This window comes from Mirounga angustirostris, unplaced genomic scaffold, assembly GCF_029215605.1.
Source record: "Mirounga angustirostris isolate CCGP_5_RB_7025 unplaced genomic scaffold, mMirAng1.0.hap1 SCAF_5, whole genome shotgun sequence".
NCBI lineage: Eukaryota > Metazoa > Chordata > Mammalia > Carnivora > Phocidae > Mirounga > Mirounga angustirostris.
Window position 1 is genome coordinate 101,870,432 of NW_026991713.1, and position 19,157 is coordinate 101,889,588.

The following is a 19,157-nucleotide window of genomic DNA, read 5'->3' on the forward strand; positions in this document are numbered from 1 at the left end:
TCTCAGGGGTGCCTGGGTAGCTCAGTCGGTTAAGCATCTGACTCTTGATTTCGGCTCAGGTCATAAGATCAAGCCCTATGTCAGGCTCCACGCTGGCCGTGGGGCCTGCCTAAGATTCTCTCTGTCCCTTTCCTTCTGCCCCTCCCCGCCTCTCTAAAAAAAAAAAAGAAAAGAGGTTGAGTCTCAGAGACCATTAAGAATAAAAAACTTAGGGGCGCCTGGGTGGCTCAGTCGTTGGGCGTCTGCCTTCGGCTCAGGTCGTGATCCCAGGACCCTGGGATCGAGCCCCATATCGGGCTCCCTGCTCCGCGGGGAGGCCTGCTTCTCCCTCTCCTACTCCCCCTGCTTGTGTTCCCTCTCTCGCTATGTCTCTCTCTGTCAAATAAATAAATAAAATCTTAAAAAAAAAAAAAAAAAGAATAAAAAACTTGAATTTTATGACCTTATGTATGAAGACTAAGTTAAGCTAACCTTCACATCAAGGCAAAGAGGTTTATTTAGCAATTTAAGTGTTTGCCTGAAGTAAACTTCAAAAGTAAACTTAAAGATAAATCATGAATTTATGCATTTTAATTCTTATATACCCTCAACACATTAGTTCCACTATTTCATGATTTTTTTTAAATGTAGACCAGAACCACACCTTATTCTTAGTATTCTCATCAGCTAAAACCAGACATGGCATGGCATAGAGACATTCACTAAATGTTTGTTAAGTGAATTAGATAACTTTTTAGTTTTCAATATATGTCATTTGATATGCAGTATATCTAATCAATGTAGGCAAAGTATTATAAGGATTACTATATTTTTCAAACAACTCTATTCTTTCACCAAATAGCTGTATTTAAGTGAGAACATAACACAAAGCTCTAAACCTTTGTGAAGGGACTTAACACCGTCCTTCATCTTTCTGATCCTGGGGTATGTTATTGGTCAAGAAGATAAACTTAGTTTTTGAGGGGGAAAAAGACTTTGAGACTAGATTGATATATTTTATTTTCTTGTTTCCTTATTTACTTTTCAGAGTTAGCTCTCTGCTGGGGCCTCCGGACAAGAATGCAATTAAGAGGGGGCGCCTGGGTGGCTCAGTCGTTAAGCGCCTGCCTTCGGCTCAGGTCATGATCCCAGCGTTCTGGGATCGAGCCCCGCATCGGGCTCCCTGCTCAGCGGGAGGCCTGCCTCTCCCTCTCCCACTCCCCCTGCTTGTGTTCCTCTCTCACTGTGTCTCTCTCTGTCAAATAAATAAATAAAATCTTTAAAAAAAAAAAAAAAGAATGCAATTAAGAGAGTAATGTCTCTGGGAAGTTAATATGTTAGTTGTTCTGGGACTTTCTTGATGTACCTACATGACAGAAGTATGATGGTAACCCAATGAGAAATCAGAACTACCACTAGCATTTATGCCGTTAACGTATGGACAGTTGAACCTGCCTCTGAAGATTTCAGCAGCAGATAGAAGAACAAAAAGATTTTGTAGCCAATTAAGGGCGGTCAGCTAGCCACAGAAGAATCATAGTAAATTTAAAAATAATTTACAAGGAACACAGTAAATTATCAATAAATGTTAGCTTTTTAAAAAATGGTATCTTCCAAACAACAAAATATTAGTTACCCCAACAGCAAATACCTTAAGTCCCAAATAATATTCAGTACCTATCCATTCAGTCTTTATGATATAGATATACCATTCGTTTCAAAGTGAGTTCCTAGAATGTGTTACAACCAACTAACCCATACTTAGAGTAAATGTCTGACACGGAAACAGTAGAATAAGAAGAGAAAAGCAGGCTGTATAATGGACTGGTTTGGAGTCTTTCACTCTGCACATTCCATCCTCGTATTGAAGAGTCAAATGGTCTAAGAAAGTGTGTTCAGATATCATAGATAAATGGGTTGCAGAAATGGAATACTGTGGAATTTTCAGTTACAATCTACATCGAACAATACAGGAGCAACTCATCTGTCTTCCAAAAGACCTTTACCCATCTAATCTCACTTAAGTGGAAAGGAGGTTAAAATAAACACCTCAGAAGATCACTGTCCTCTGTCACCATATGTCATCAAACACTGACCTGTGAAGTCAGTTTGAGAACCTAGTACATAAGCAAATCCTTGCAAGAAGAAACAAAACTATCAGTACATCAATCAAAAGGTCTCTTCATCCCTTTTTACAATTTAAATTCTTTTCCTTAACAATTTGGTAAATATAGGATTGGGGGACTATTGCCATTTGGCATTATATTTGATACAAACAGAAGTTGTTTTGGCAAGTTCATTTTTTAACTTCTTTTTGCCAAAAAAGGTGTATAATTATTGTTCTGTATAGCTATAGAGCTAATGTGGCCTGACCACATTTCTCATAGTTTTTGGTAGGACTTCTTGCCAATGTACTGAGGTTGTATGTGGACAGAAGACATAACTTATGGATCCTGTAAGGCATCCTCATTCTACTTTGCAAGCGTCCCTCTTCCCTCTTGAGATTAGGCAGGGGCAGTTCTACCTTGTGGGAAATGCAATTTCTTTTCTAAGTGGCCTGTCCAAGTCAGAGAGGAAAAGGAAGAGATAAAGGCATTTCCCACATGATTGACGTGGTTAAATGTGTCCCAGAGAGGCCAAAGTGATTTTTTTTTTTAGTGGGTAGATTTGGGAACTGTGCTACTTGGGCTGTTTCTTATGCTTTCACATAGTAAACTCTATGGGTTTTGTTTTGTTTTGTTTTGTTTTTTTTAAAGCAATTCCCATTGGCATGGAAAGAAAGTATAGACATCTGGGTTATTACATGGAATAAATCTTTATCCTGGAAAAAAATGTCAAATTCCATCATATTTTAACTTTTCAACTTGGACTTTGAAAAATTCTAGAGTGCGAAAAACTCGTTTTTTAATCAGCACTTCAATATGAAATGCATTTAAATCAGCTTGAAATTTATCTTTGATTAAGAACAAGGACCTAAAACATCAATTTTTTCATCTCAAGTTATATAGTGGTGAGGTAGTATCTTTCTAAATTCCATTTACTTATAAGAAATTTGACTTCTCCATTACTACCATTTATCACATTGTCCCCTTCCTCTGTGGTCATACTTTTTTATGCCAGTTTGCCCATTCAAACATTTATTACCTAAGATACCAGCTTTTTCAGCCTTGCAGCCCAGATGTGATAACAACTATAGACACACACACACACACACAGAATGGGAATAAGTGGAAATCCCAAAAGTGAACCCCGCCCCCGAAGTTATCAATGTGTGTGTGAAAGAAGACAAGGCCAATCTAAAAAAAAAAAAAAAAATGTAAAATGAAATAGGGCTGCATTGCTTGAAGGCCTCAGGGATGTGGTGTGTGGTAATAGAACCATGACTAGGCAGTTTAGTTACTAAAGTGTAAAGTATACATTCATTTAAAGGAATATTGCTTTTAAATTGCTTTTAAGATTATGCTTTAGAATTCTTTATAAAATTTTCTGCAGTAAGTATGCATTTGTGATCAGAAATAAAATATAATTCTTTTTGAGAGATTGATGATGTTTATGAAAAGTTATCCAACTTCCTCACTCTCTAAATCCTCTGCTTTATTGAAACAATTCCTTCCTGGGTGCCTGGGTGGCTCAGTTGGTTAAGCATCTGCCTTTGGCTCAGGTCATGGTCCCAGAGTCCTGGGATTGAGTCCCTCATCGGGTTCCCTGCTCTGTGGGAAGCCTGCTTCTCCCTCTCTCCCTCTCTCCCTCTCTCTCTTGCTCATGAATAAATAAATAAAATCTTTTTAAAAAAAGAAAGAAAGAAACAGTCTCTTCCTTCTGTGATTGGCAGTGTCGATACGTCTGTCATAGGTGGGAAAGGCCAGCACAGAACTGGTACCATGAGCCTGCTGCTAGGGGTCTCTTACAGAGCCCAAGAACCTTCCACACCAGCACCTAAGCATTGAACCTTTATCCTTAAAGAATTGTGTATGTGAGTTTAAAAAATAAAATAATGCTAAGTTGATTTACTTTCTCTGGTTTGTATTTGAATTTCTATAATATGTAATACCCTATAGGCCTAAACTCTGAACTCTGATCTTTTTAATAAGCTAAAGATTATTTTAGCGACTAAACTCTCAATTATTTCATGGAAATAACATCAGAAACAGAGGAAATGTGATTTATTTATAAAGCAACCATTAAAAACCATGTTTTCCAGGAATACGTGATGTTTGAATAGTACTCATAACATTAAATGGATAAGCAATATGTATCAAGGGAAATATGAAGTGTGATACTATTAAAAGCTGATTTATAAAAGTTTATAAAAAGACGAAAATCAGTGTTGCAAATGTTAGTCTTGTTGGAACACTTATGCCTATTTTATTATTTCTTTTACACTTTTTTCCCCATATTTTTCAAAGTAAAATATTGATTTCATAATAAAAAATACAAAACTGCGTTAAAAACTCTGAAAGAGAAACGAAGAAAAGCAGCAGGAGCGGGCCTCTGAGGAGGCCAGGGAGAAATCGGTGTCACTTTTGAAAGTAATACCAGTCCTTGTTTCTGAAAATGAAGATTATTGAGCTCCTTATTCATGAGGTGGGTCAGAGGTGTCCTGTGCATGGAAAATGCCAGCCCAGTGACATGCAACAGGTACAGACCTCTGCCTTGTAAGCCCTGGGAACATTTTGAGAATTGCCAGCATTTTGGTGGGGCTTCGCAGCTCTCACAGCTGCTGTGGATCAAGCAGATGCTGCTCTAACATTCCAGCATTCTGAGATGTGAGATCGGGCCCAACTCTTCCTCAGGCTTTGACCAACTACCAAGTACCTGACCAGAGTATTGTCATGAGGGCTGTCAGATGAAATTCTGAGGCAGAAGCCAGCTGTCATTTAACGTGTTTCCAAAGGGAGTCAAGGGATAGTTATTCATCCAGGGTAAAGGAAATAGCAAAAAAAAAAAAAAAAAAAATTTTTTTTTTTTTAATGTAGGACTGTTTTTCAAGAAAAACATCAAACGAGTGTTACAACTGAGAGAATTTCAGAGTCCTTGGCTGTGAGGTGTTTGGTGTTATGTAAGGATTTATCAATCACTGTTTAAAAAGAATATCGGATAGCTCTGTGAAATGAATGAGGGGAGCTTAAGCCAGGATGAGGCAGATTTAGTAATGAGTTCACTCATCACATCTCATGGCCAAGAAAAACATGCACCTTCTCCAGAGACAGAATTTTTCTTCCATTCCAGGAGGTGAAGGAACACATGAAGTATATGTTGTCCAGGCTTTCAGTGAGCAAATTTCACTAGCAGTTTTTTATAACCACTCATAAATAAATGGGAAGAGAAATTGTGAGGTAACTGGAGTCTTTCTGTATCAGGAATGTCATCTCTGTAAAAACAAGTTAGTCGTGTGTTTAATCCCCTGCCTAAATACGAAACTCTCAGTTTCATGTTGATAGACTAAGCCAAACATTCCCTGTCTCCCAGAAATGGGTGTGACAAGTATAAATGTGCAAGTGTGTGGAACTGTATCTTTTTACAATCCTGAAGATTTCAGTGGTGCTTAGAGGAGCTTTAGTCTTTGGTCAGTTTTCTTTGACTTGGGAGGCATGAAGATATTTGAACTTCTTGTTTCAGAATGACCTTGACTTTCCTCAATTTTTTCACTTCAGATCATCCAGCCCCTCTTAGAACTCGACCAAAATAGAAGCAAATTAAAGTTGTATATTGGACACCTGACAGCCCTCTGCCATGACCGAGACCCCCTGATACTTCGTGGACTCACTCCACCAGCTTCCTATAACTTGGACGATGACCAGGCAGCTTGGGAGAATGAGTTGCAGAAGATGACCCAGGAACAGGTAAGTCTCTCATTTGAACTTTGACAAGACCCTGATAAAATTCAGCTGCTACTTAGGTTGGGGCAATAGGAGCTCCTTTGGGAAGTTCAGTGTTCAGATTCAAGATTGTTAGCAATGGGCAGTTCTTCAATAGATAATAGGAATTACCATTTGCAAGAAGTACCACTTTATTCTTCCCTCAGTGTAACTTGCTCAAGTATCAGAAAGGGCTGCTTAGAAAGGAGAGGGTTGGGGTGCCTGGGTGGCTCAGTCACTTAAGCATCCCAACTCTTGGTTTCTGCTCAGGTCATGATCTCAGGGTCTTGAGATCGAACCCCTAGTTGGGCTCCGTGCTCAGCGCAGAATCTGCTTGAGACTCTCTCTCTCTCCCTCTCACTCTGCCCCTTCCCCTGCTCGTGCTTGCTCTCTCTCTCTCTCTAAAATAAATCTTTCAGAGAAAAAAAGGAGAGGCTTAAGGATAGTCTGCTAACATGCCATACTTTATTTCATAAAAGTGATGACCACTAATAATTATAGCCACTGAAGGAAAATCTGAGTTAAGGATACTTGGATAATGGATTTTTTTTTCTTTTAAGATTTTTTATTTATTCATTTGAGAGAGAGAGCGCTAGAGCACAAGCAGAGAGGAGGGTCAGAGGGAGAGGGAGAAGCAGACTCCCCACTGAGCAGGGAGCCGGATGTGGGGCTCGATCCCAGGACTCTGGGATCATCAGCTGAGCCGAAGGCAGATGCTTAACCCACTGAGCCACCCAGGTGCCCCTGGATAAAGGATTCTTGACAAGTCAGTAGCAAGTAACTACAGTTGTCTCTAGGGAATAGTGGGTTACAACATACTACGTTTTTAAGTGAAAGAACTATTAGATGAATTAGTTTAGGTGCTCCCCATGATACATTTTCTGCATACTGTTGCCTGTAAAAATCCAATGATTCTCTTTTGTTCATATTGTGATTTTTTTTTTTTTTTTTTTTTTTAGTTCAATAAAGAAAGGCTAGTCTGGAGACAAAAACTGGGGATAAAAGAAGCAGATAGGGGCGCCTGGGTGGCTCAGTCAGTTGAGTGTCCAACTCTTGATTTCAGCTGAGGTCATTATCTCAGGGTCCTGGGATCAAGCCCTGAGTTGGGCTCCCTGCTCAGTAGGGAATCTGCTTCTCTCTCTCCCATTGTCCCTCTTCCCAAACCCACTCATGCTTGCAAGCGTGCTCTCTCTCTCTCAAATAAATAAAATCTTTTAAAAAGAAAAAAATGGATGAGGATAGCTATAGAGAGCAGACATGGAGAGTGAAGGAAAGAAAGATTGAATAAACACAGAAAAAGAGAAATAGAACAGTTTCTAAAACATTAACTCTAAGCCCCTTTAGTTCCTAGTTTACAGAGGGGTTGATGATATCCCTAACTAGGCCATGATTATACCAACTGAGAGACTTAATTGTATTCGTGCTGTAAATTTACTAAAATTCTCCAGAATTTTGAATCTATATGCTATTTTCTAGCTAAATCCTTGCTATTTAACACTGTTTGTTTACTCATAATGTGTGAAGGAAAATTGTGTTAAATACAGACACTTCCATGGTATGACAGCAATGTCAACCCACAGATCAAGAAGTGCAGACTGGAGTCTTAGAGCTGTACTTACTTCTCCATGGTATGGATATCGCCTTAGTAGACATATTTAGCAGCCTAATTAGTTATCTACTTTACTTATTTGATGAGTAAAGGTAAAGCCTACCTCTCAAATTTAGCATGTTGCCATAGAAATGTTAAATTCTCTCTTCTTGAAAGAGGGATGAAGAATGTAAAGGACAGAATGAAATTGGATTCCTAAGAGCTAAAGGACATTAATAACCATGTAGTGAAAATGCAACTGAAAACCCACTGGAAGCGGAATGCATGCCTCGTTAATTTCAAAAACTTTTACTTCAGAATTTTACAGAAGAACGGGGCTTCTTAGGGCGCCTGGGTGCTCAGTCGGTTAAGCATCTGCTTTCAGCTCAGGTTATAATCCCCCAGGGTCCTGGGATCGAGCCCTGCATCGGGGCTCCCAGCTCAGTGGGGAACCCGCTTCGCCCTCTGCCTGCCGCTCCCCCTGCTTGTGCGTTCTCTCTCCCTCTGTCAAATAAATAAATTAAATCTTTAAAAAAGAAAAAAAAAAAGAACAGTGCTTCTTAAAGCACTGACATAGTGATATATCAAAATTGAACTGGCATTAAATTATTTCTTTGTATAACAGGTTGTCTTTGAAATGAAAAAAGTATTTCTGCTTAGTTCTGTTTTCAAATATGCTTGAATGAACTTAACTCAGTTTTTCTAAGGGAAAAAAAATATCTCCAGAGTGAGACCAAAATAGGAAATTTCAAACTAAGAATTTTTCAGAAAGTTTTAAATAAATGAAAACAAGAATTCATTAATCGGCTTGCCATTATACATTATGTTACAATCAAGCTACAGTAATCATCAAAAGAGTTTTGCTCACATACATGAATTGTGTTAATCTGTTTCTTCTTGACTGAGAATGTTCTTCAGTCACTGAAGTTATTGCTTGAGGTGTGTGAAGTTGTGTCTTTAGCAGGCTTCCCTGGGAACCCTGAGAAACAGGGGACTTAGGTCATCCGTAAAGGAATACAGCAACTAACACCACCTTCTGTAAGCTTCTCCTTGGCTGCTAAAGATTGGTGGAGAAACCAACCAATTTTCTGCCAGCTCACCACAAGTAAGAATTTAAGGGGACAGTGCAGGCTATTGAGAAAGATGACCCCTAGTACTACAAAATGATTGGTCCATGAAAGTATTATGATCAAGGTTTACTTTAGTTTTTGAAGCCGAAGAAACATTAAGACCCAAATCATTGCCAAATATGCACATTGGTTTATTTTGTGGGTGTGTGGTGTGTTTACATTTTTGTTTTGGGGGATGTAGAGCCCTCTGCTGCTGACATTTGTATTATCCAACTCTGTGTGTCCTGTGCCTTTCACTGCCACCTGCCACCACCACCCCCCAATAACACCCTCATGAGGACAGGACAGGAGCCTTGTCTATCCCAAGAATAATGCCTAGCATATAGTATCTGCTCAATAAATATTTGTTGAATGAATAAGAGACAGAAGAAGACAGAATGGATAAATTCCATACTCCTTATCCTATCCTACAAGGCTTTCTTTCATTGGCCTGTTTATTAAATGCACATCTCTTCTCATCCTAGCCTTAAAGCATACCCAACCACTTAGTTTTAAACTACTTAAAGTTTTTATACTTCTGACCTTTTGCTCATATTGATCCTTCTGCCTAATATGCCCTTCCCTACTTTGTCTCCTGGGCAATACCTAAATAGGAATCTGAGTTTTTAAGCTCAGCTCAAACATCATTTCTTCTATGTATCCATTCCTGAAACCCTAGGAAGAATGTGCCGCTCGCTCTTTAAGGTTTCTGTAGTACCTACAACGCATATACTTACTTGTTTTCATATCTGTCTTTCCATTCTAGCCTTTCTGTCTGTTAAAGACATGAACTATATAATTTTCATCTTAAAATTAGCACCACATCAACAAGTACCACTTGCTCAGTAACTTAAATGAGTAAGTGAATTCTAGTGAGTTCTGCATAGCTTATTAGTTTGTATTTCATATTTGAGATTCTTATTTCTCCAACTAGGAAAGTTATTTCACTGCCAGAACCATGTCTTATATTTCTAAAGTGCCTAGCACAGTATTATGTGTATAGAGAATGTTTAGTATATATTTAGCTGATTATTTATCTATTGGACAACCCAAGACAGTTTCCTCAGTGCCATTCAGTAGCTTTGGATAAGCTTACTATTGATGTCAGGAACCATTCAGACTCATCCTGAGTCGTAACCCTATTATCTGCAACTGCCCAGCCTATAGAAGCATAACCTTATATCTGAAGATTTACCAGAATTGTTTTGTTTCCTTTGCCTTTTTAGAAGCTGGCTACCATACCAACTAAACTTACAGATTTGCTTATTTTTCTTACTTACTGGTTTTTGTTTTATGTATCCTGAAGCTCTGTTATTGAGTGCATACACATTAATGATTATTATGTCTTCTTGATGAATTTTTTATTATTATGTGACAGCAACATAACCATTCCAGCTTTCTTTAGGTTAGTGTGTGCATGGTATATTTTTTCCATGTATTTGCTTTTAAGCTATCTCGGTCTTTATATATAAAGAGTTTCTTGAAGATAGCGTATATTCCACCAGCACCGGGCACAGGTCTAGGAGACAAGGCTAGTTCTTCCTCCTTGGTTCCAGAGGGCAGGGCTACCTCCTAGGTTTCAATAGACCAGGCTATCACCCAGGGCCAGAGGGGTGGAGTTGCCTGGGGGACAGAGCATCCCGCCAAAGAGGATTATTCTTGAGCCTTAAAATCTAATGGAGTTTACCCTGCAAAGTTTTGAACTTGGCTTGGGACCCATGACCCCTTCTGGAATAGGAATGTCTAACCTATGCCTGTTCTACCACCGTATTTTAGAAGCAGATAATTTATCTGGTTTCAACAGGTTCACATCTAGAGAGGAATTTTTGCCTCAGAATGAATCATGCCTTGAGTCTCACATTTGATTTAGATGAGATTCAGGATTTAGAATTGAGGCTGAAATGAGTTAAGACTTTTGGGCTGTTGGGAGGAGGGTTAATGTGTTTTGCATGTGAGAAGCACATGAATTTGGGGGGGTATGGAGATGAGGTATTATGAGCTGAATTATGTCTCCCCAAATTTGTATGTTGAAGCCCTAACTCCCAGAATGTGACTACATTTGGAGATAGAGCCTTCGATGAGGCAATTCAGTTAAAATGAGGCTGATAGGGTGGGCCCTAATCCAATCTGATTGGTATCCATATAAGAAGAGATTAGAACCTATAGAGAAAGATGCTAGGAGTATGTAATCACAAAGGAAAAACAAACATGTAAAGACACAGAAAGAAGGCAGTCATCTGAAAGCCAAGGAGAGAGACCTCCAAAGAAACCAACCCTGCTGGGCGCCTGGGTGGCTTAGTTGGTTAAGCGACTGCCTTCGGCTCAGGTCATCCCAGGGTCCTGGGATGGAGCCCTGCATCAGGCTCCCCCTGCTCTGTGGGGAGCCTGCTTCTCCCTCTGCCTCTGCCTGCCACTCCCCCTGCTTGTGCTCTTTCTTTCTCTCTCAAATAAATAAATAAAATCTTTAAAATAAAAAAAAAAAAGAAACCAACCCTGCCAACACCTGATCTTGAACTTCTTACTTCCAGAACTGTGAGAAAATACATTTTTGTTGAGCCACCCAATCTGTGGTACTTTGTCTAGCAGCCTTGCAAACTAATATGCCTTCTTTTTGAAAGATACTCTTCTCTGGATATAGAATTCTAGGTTGACTGTTTTGTTTTTTAATACTTTAAAGATACTGTTACATTTTCACCTGGCTTCCATAGTTTCAGATGAAAAATCTTTCATATTCATGTATATATTTTTTCTTGGTCATGTTCCTTTTTTACCTGACTGCTTTCAAGATTTTCTTTTTATCTTTTGTTTTCAGCCATTTGAAAATAATGTGCCTACTTGTGTTTTTCTTTATATTTCCTGTTTGGACTAAAATCCTCTTTTGGATCTCTGAGTCTCTTGGATCTGTGTTTTGTTGTCTTTCATTAATTTTAGAAAACTCTTGGCCATTTTCTCTTCAAATATGTTTTTGGAGGGCACCTGGGTGGCTCAGTCATTAAGTGTCTGCCTTCGGCTCAGGTCATGATCCCAGGGTCCTGGGATCGAGCCCCGCATCGGGCTCTCTGCTCAGCAGGGGAGCCTGCTTCTCTCTCCTACTCCCCCTGCTTGTGTTCCCTCTCTAGCTGTCTCTCTCTGTCAAATAAGTAAATAAAATCTTTAAATATATATATATATATATATATATGTTTTGACCCTTTCTCTCTTCTCCTTCTGTAACTACAGTTACATATTTGTTAGAGCATTTGATCTTGTCCCACATCTTTTACATGTCTGTTTTGTTTTGTTCTGTCTTTCATGTTATATTTAGAGATTCCTACTATCAGTTTGGATAATTTCCATTGATCTGTCTTCAAGTTCACTTGTGTTTTTTGTGTGTCTCATAATTTTTTTATTAAATGGTAAATATTATATATGAAAGAGTGATTGAAACTGAGGCCAGGAATATTTATGTCTGGAAATGGGCATTCCTCTTGCATCAGACCATTAGCACTGGGGACTGAGTCACATAAGTCAGTAATTGAGCTGGACTTGAGTTTTGTTTTTGTTATAGTTACCTTCACTGTACGACAGGCTTCAAATTTTCCAATGAGTTACCACTATCATGTCTTTAATATAAGTTTAGGAGTATTGATTTTTTTGTTTTCCTACTTTGTTCTCAGCTTTCAACAGGTTCCCCATGCCTGTGTCACAGAGGGCTCTTTCTGTATGCTCTTGCCCTTCTCCAAGTGGCAGACTGCTTTTGTTTCTCAGTCCAATACTCATGGTGGTGCCAGGGAAGGTTTCTTCAGACTCAGTCTTAGGCAGCCTCAGTTTCAGTGTTCCTGCCCCACCCCAAGAGACAGAGAATTCTCCCTACTCTTTCATGCAAGGTCTAGACTGCAGAAAGATTTCCTGCCCTTCCCCAGTAGCAGCAGACTTCTGCTTTGAATCAGTTCAGAATATGAGGGCATAGTAGACTTCCTGTCTCTTCTCTGGTGATAGATTTCTTTACCTAGTGTCAATGCAGGAGGTAGGATGGATTCTTTACTGCTGTAGTGGGAGCCAGTCTTTGCCTAGGAACAGGGGTCATGCAGGTTTCCTGCTCTGCCCCCCGCAGCACATAGCTTTTCTTGTCAAAGCAAGGTCAGGCTCTAGCACTGAAGAGTTTCTTGCCTTCTCCAGCACATGATTTTTGCTTTATATCAGACAAGAGTCCAGGGTGCAAGTGCGTCTTGGGTGCCTGTCTTCTTATGGCAGCCACAACCATTTGTGCTCCAGCAGGGCTTAGAGTGTAGATAGACTTCTCTAGTGCTACTGCTCTACCCTCAAACCTTGCCAGGCCCCACATTCCTGTACCATAGAGGGAGGACTATCTCGGGATTCCTGCTATGCCCCTTATCTTTCTAACAAACATACTATGACATCCAGTGGAATTATTAGGAAATAAAGTCTTACCATTGGATAGAATTCTGTAAGAGTCCACTTGGGAAATAGGAGGATTGATACTATTTCTATTCCTGCTGCTGCGTAAAGTTGACAGAACTGGCATTGACTTACTCTAATAAAAGCATCCCTTTTTTGAAAGGTAGAAGATTATGTAGACCCAAAGAACTATTAAGGTTTTTTTTTCAACCTATCAGACTTAATAGGTTGGTAGCTTAATGATAATTATAGGATAGCTAGATGGCAGAATGTGATGAATTCTTTCTAGGCTCTGCCTTGAAACTGTATATAGCAGTGACTTTTAATTTCTGAGTTTTGTAAGTCTGCCCCCAAATTTTATACTCTCTGGAGCTGTCTTTGGGTGTGATATATTAGTTTTGATTGGATCAATGGTACATGGATAACAGGCAGGTTAGTACCACTGGTGTCAGCCTCATGGGAGGTGATAGTTCCTCACTATTTTCAGTTACTCTTTTACTAAGACTCTGCCCGATGAGCCCCCATCAACCTTGGAATTTTCACTTGTGCTAAAATCTTGAACATGAAAAATTCTGACCCTATATCTCTAGGCATACTGGGCTTTCTTAATTTCAGGCTTCCCATCATTCTATATCCATGTTGTTATCTTAGAGAGTAGTCTTAAGTATATATATTTTAGGAATCATAAAGTTTTTTTGCAGAAGATTGAGAAAACCTATAGTTGCCATTTTTTATATTACATATATTTAGTTGCTGTTTTGGTCCATATGTTCTTCTCTGTGTGTGATTGTATCAAATTATTTTTAATCAAATATTTTAAGCATTCAGAAAAACTATAGAGATTAATATAACATCAGCTTTATACTCAGAATTAACAAATATTAGTTTGTTACATCTGCTTCAGGGTTTTTTTTAATGCTAAATATAGTTAAAGTCTTCATACCTCTTCTCAATTGCATTTTTCCTTTTTCATCTATAGTGGCAATCGCTATCCAAAACTGGTGTGCATTTTTGCAGTCCACGTTTTACCTTTTTAATAAAAAGCACATATTTGTTTCCATAAATAATATGCAATATTGTTTAGTGTGATATAAATTTGAAATAAATGGTATCAAACTATTTAGGCTATCTTTCTGTTCATTATTGTTTACTGAACCCAGGCCCTCTAGTCACTTAGTATTGGAAAAAGAGACATTGTTGAAAGTATGAATCTTATACCATTTTACATACAGTTCTGGAGCCCTAAAGAAGCTTTCTTTGAGAAAATAGATTGAGGTAGTGTCAAAGTAGAATGCTATTATGGTACAAAGTGGCTAGCACTAAGAAAAAGTTTTATTAAGTTCAGTTTTAGATTTGAACATCTTCTCTGTTTATTTTAGTCCTGTATTTGACCACTGTTTTTATCTTCCAGAATCACAACTCATAATGACAATTCCAGGTCTGTGTTTCCCACACTACACTTCTACCCACTTCTTCTGCATAAGGTGCCTTCATTTCTTTGTCAAGCCCTCTTGCCAGCTCTTGGGCAGGAAATCTTGTTAGTGTCTCCCTGAATCCAGCATTGACACTAGCTAACATACGACTAATAGCTACTCAAGGAGTTGGTTCTTGGGGCAAGTAATATAGAACTGTAAAAATTGTGGGGAATTGTCAACTAAAACTTGTCAGTATATGCAGACAATTAGAGGCTTTAAGTTTTCAGACTTACTTATTTTCGTTGAGCTCAAGAATTTGGGTCTTGGTGTATTTGGGAGGGATAACAATGAGTTTAACCTAAGTGTTATGTATGTCTTTAAAAGGTTATATCGAACATATGCTACATACCATCTCCTTGGTTTCAGAAAGATACAACACAAAGGTGGGATGCTCCAGATATTTGCAGGTGCAGATACTAGAAAGACCATACCCCTATGTGTAACCTTTCTCATAGCTGCAAGTGATTGTGTTCAACTTTACAATGAGGTGAGGAAACATTTACAGTCTCCAGTGGCTCTCCTATTCATACACTTCTGTGTTGTATAGCATGATTTCCCTGCAACAATGAACAACTTTTCAACTTGTCACCAGCACAATGGCTCGTAGAAAGTGAATGTGGTAACCAGGTTGGAGCATAATATTGTTCATGGGTCAAAGTACCCTGATTTGAAGAAATTGTATGCATTGTGATTTACACACACTGGCCAGAGTCAGTATAGTCACCAAAGACTAAATAGATTCGTTTGGGAATACCTACGGTTAATTGTATACACTTTCAAATGGATATATGCAGATTATATTTTGAAGACTTAGTATTTGGGTCCTATTCCTTTGGTTTTCTATCTCTATGCTTTACCAGACATACATTGTTCAAATCGTGAATTTAACGCTACTTCATCGCTAGCTGCAATCTTGTCTAGGTCCGACAACCAAGTAAATTTGGAACAGGTCACATTTGAGATAGTTGATGGCCAAAGAAAGCTTGTTTTTAAATATCTTGTATACACGAAAGAACCATTATTTTACCTTTGAGATAATTTTTTCTAGCTCACATTATATTATTTTTACTTCTTATCATAAAATTAAGAAGTTATATTCACAATATTATATTCATTCAGCTTTGAGGTTAAACGGAAGCATGTTCCAAAAGGATGGAATGAATAATCAGAAACTCAGTTCTAAATCTTAAAATACTCCAAATTTAGTGAGTAGTTAGCAAACAGTGCTTCTCTGAAGGAACAGAGAATATCAGAATCTCCTGAAGAACTGTCCTCTATTCTGCGTTCCCATCTTCGTGATTCTAATAATCAAGGGGAAATGAGATTAGAGAAAAATAAGGTGAATCCAGAAGTGAGCTCTCAGGCACTGTCAAGAGAGAAACTTGATTGGTTATGCAGTTTGTAGTGTCTTACAAGATTAAAACAAATCAGGAGTCCCCATGGGTCCTGACCTAGGATCGAATTATAAGCCACATCTTCAACATTCTTCCAGTATTTACAACAATGAGTTTTATAGGCTTTTTAAAAACACCTCAACAATATAATAACATCAGAGTTCATTTAAATAGAAATGATTTTAAGAAGATCCTAAATATTGCTGCCCAAGTACTGATATTCAGGACTCCTTGGAGACATGTCTGAGTCTAACGCTGTGTGTGGTATAGTACAACATAAATCTAGAACATCTTACTATACCAGAAAGTAAGGAAGTGTTCCAAGAGTGGTAGAATATGTCAAAAGGACATGGGGCTTTCAATGGCAAAATTTTGAAGAATTTGAACCAGCAAAATCAATATTGATAATAGCAGATTATAACCCATTGAATAAAATAGAAATCTGTGAATCTGTACTGGTATAAAGAAATGAATGAATAAACAAATGGGAGAGAAAGGAAAGCCATATCGTATAGGAGAATGTGAGCTGATAAAGGTGGAAGGAATGACGGAATTAGAGAATCACTATTTGGCAACCATCATAGTAATAACTGCTTTGGCAAGAATCATCAAGAAATGTGAAAACCAGTAGGTAAAAGTTTGTATTTGCATAGTCTGAAAGTATCTCTTCACAAAGTATTTCACTTAATTAGCACAAAACTCTTTTAGTTAATTTACATTGGAAAAACCTAATAAATATCATTTAAACCGAATGATTAAAGTTAACATCACTGGTAGTGGGACAAATCAACATTATGTGTTTTCTGATAATATGCACTGAGAAGAACACAGGTATGTTTCTGCCAAACAATATGTAATCTAAATTTAACAATTAGGAAACATATACGAAGTTACATATAGATATACTGAATGATAAGGCAAAGATAGTAAATGTTAGCAATTAAGTAATCTGGGTGAAGGGTTGAACAGTTCTTTGTATTCTTGCAATTTTTCTGTAAGTTTGAAATTATTTCGAAATAAAAAAAATTTGGGGACACCTGGGTGGCTCAGTTGGTTGGGCGTCTGCCTTCAGCTCAGGTCATGATCCCAGGGTCCTGGGATCAAGTCCCGCATCGGGCTCCTTGCTCGCCAGAGAGCCTGCTTTTCCCTCTGATTGCTGCTCCCCCTGCTTGTGCTCTCGCTCTCTGACAAATAAATAAATAAAAATGTTTTAAAAAAGTAATAAAAAACAAAACAACAACAAAAAAATTTTCTTAATTTAGGTCAGTAAATACGGGGTTCAGATTTTCATCATCTTGTGAAAATGGAGATGCCTAAGAGTATTAAAAATATTAAGAAGCCTAGACAACTCTAAAATATTACCTTTAGGCAGCAACAAGATGATACAATCAGTTACAGAATGAACTTTTTGTATATTGACTGATTCAGTGTTACCCCATCACCAGTGGGGTAGACATTATAAGAAGGCAGTTTTTAGTTCAACAGAAAGAAAAACTTACTACATCTGTCAGCAAAAAAATGGACAGCCATATATGAAATCAGTTCTTTATTGGAGGAGAAGCTGCTCAGTTGGGTTGTAGGAGGAATTCAGCATTGGAAGATGATTTGAGTCAGATTATATCTAAGGTTCGTTTTTCCCCCCCAACCCTGGTTGTCTATTATTCTAATGTAAACAGCCTCCCAAAATTTTAGGACTATATTTGAATGTGACATTGTAGGTCAAACAAAAAATAAAATAAGTAGAAGACTTAAAAAGAGGAAGATAGAAATATTTTAAAAATAATTGGTTCAAAAGAGCAGCTGACATAGAAAAATTAAAGTTACAGAATTCAATTACAGGGTGAAGGCTTTTGTCTAAATGGTGAGGAGGCCCATGTTTCACCTTTTTTCTATTTCTTCTGAGGGCAAAATGAGAGAGTATATTAAATTACAAAAAGAAATATTTCAGTTAAATGGGGAAGGATCTGTGAAACATGGAATAAATTCCAAAGGGATATGGTAGAATTTCCTTTCAGAGAGATTTAAAAACTAACGTTGAGTCCCAGACATTTAGTGCCCCCGCCCTAACCCCATCATACTTGTCAATATTGTGCCCATTTGATACAGATCATCTCATGCTATCAGTACATATATACGGCCTATATGTTAAATGATTATTTTTGAAAGTGAAACTTTTATTTTTAAAACTTTAATTAAAAGCCCTGGAATTTTAGTTAAAGCCAGTGTTTTTGGTTCTAAGATTGTGCCTTTGTAAACAAGGATTAGCAATGGGTAGTTGTTTTTAGCCCTTAATAAAGAAATATGTTTTAATTTCAGATGTTAGCCCAATGGCACATATATAGCTAAAAGTACCCCCACTTTAGCAGGCATAGAAACATAAAACACTACACATAAGAGAAAAAATGAAAAAAAAAAATTGGATTTTATCAAAACTTTAAACTTGTGTTCATCAAGATGCTGGGAGAAAATATTCACCATGTGTGTGTGTTTTGAGCAAAGGACTTCCATTGAGAAGATATTTTAAAAGTCCATAGCAAAAAGACAAAACAATACAATTTTTAAGCAGACAGAAGACTTGAATAGACACTTCACAAGAAGAAGGTACACAAATTAGACACATGAAAAAATGCTCACACAAATGAAAGCCACAATGAGATTGTACCACAATCCCACAAAAATGGTTGAAATTAACAAAACTGGCAATACCAGTTGTTAGTGAGGACGTGCAGTAACTGGAACTCTGACACATTGCTGGTGAGAATTTAAACTAGTACAAGACTTTGGGAAACCATTAGGCGGTCTCTTACTAAATTATATATACTCCTGCCCTGTAACTCAAGAGAAATTCCCACAAAAAGATGTGTACAGGAGTGTTCATAACAACTTTATTTTTAAAAGGGCAAAACTGGAAACAGTCCACATGTTCACTAACAAAATAGATACTTTTAATTATGTATCATGTAATGGAATACTACTAAGCAGTAAACAACAATGAACTAATACAAGCAACTTTACCAATGAACCTCAAAAACAGTATCAAGCAAAAGAAGCCAGATACAAAATAAAATGTAATTCATGTATGATTTCATTTATATGAAATTTATATATTTCATTTCATATATTTCATTTATATGACAATTTATGAACAGGATAAACTAATCTATGGTGGTAAAAATTAGAACACTGGTTACCAAAGGAATTGACTGAAAAAGAGAGTACAAGAGACTTTCTGGGATGTTGGAAATGTTCTGTAATTTGGTTGGGGAGACGGTTTATGTGTATGGATTTATCAAAATTCATCAAATTGTACACTTAAAAATCCATGTGTTTCACAATATGTCTATGATAGTTAAAAT

General features: G+C 37.7%; 1 protein-coding gene across 6 annotated transcripts in view; it reads left to right on the forward strand.

Moving 5' to 3' along the window:
- Positions 1-19,157, forward strand: part of ERC1 (ELKS/RAB6-interacting/CAST family member 1) — a 555,561-nt gene that overhangs the window by 505,862 nt on the left and 30,542 nt on the right. For 5 of the 6 annotated variants that reach the window (XM_054507254.2, XM_064591742.1, XM_045874103.3 and 2 more), the window contains one exon: positions 5,634-5,822. In XM_054507254.2, the coding sequence (XP_054363229.1) occupies positions 5,634-5,822 (189 nt within the window). Of the gene's footprint in view, positions 1-5,633; positions 5,823-19,157 lie in introns of those variants that run through there. The other variant, XM_054507255.2, reaches the window with a different exon arrangement.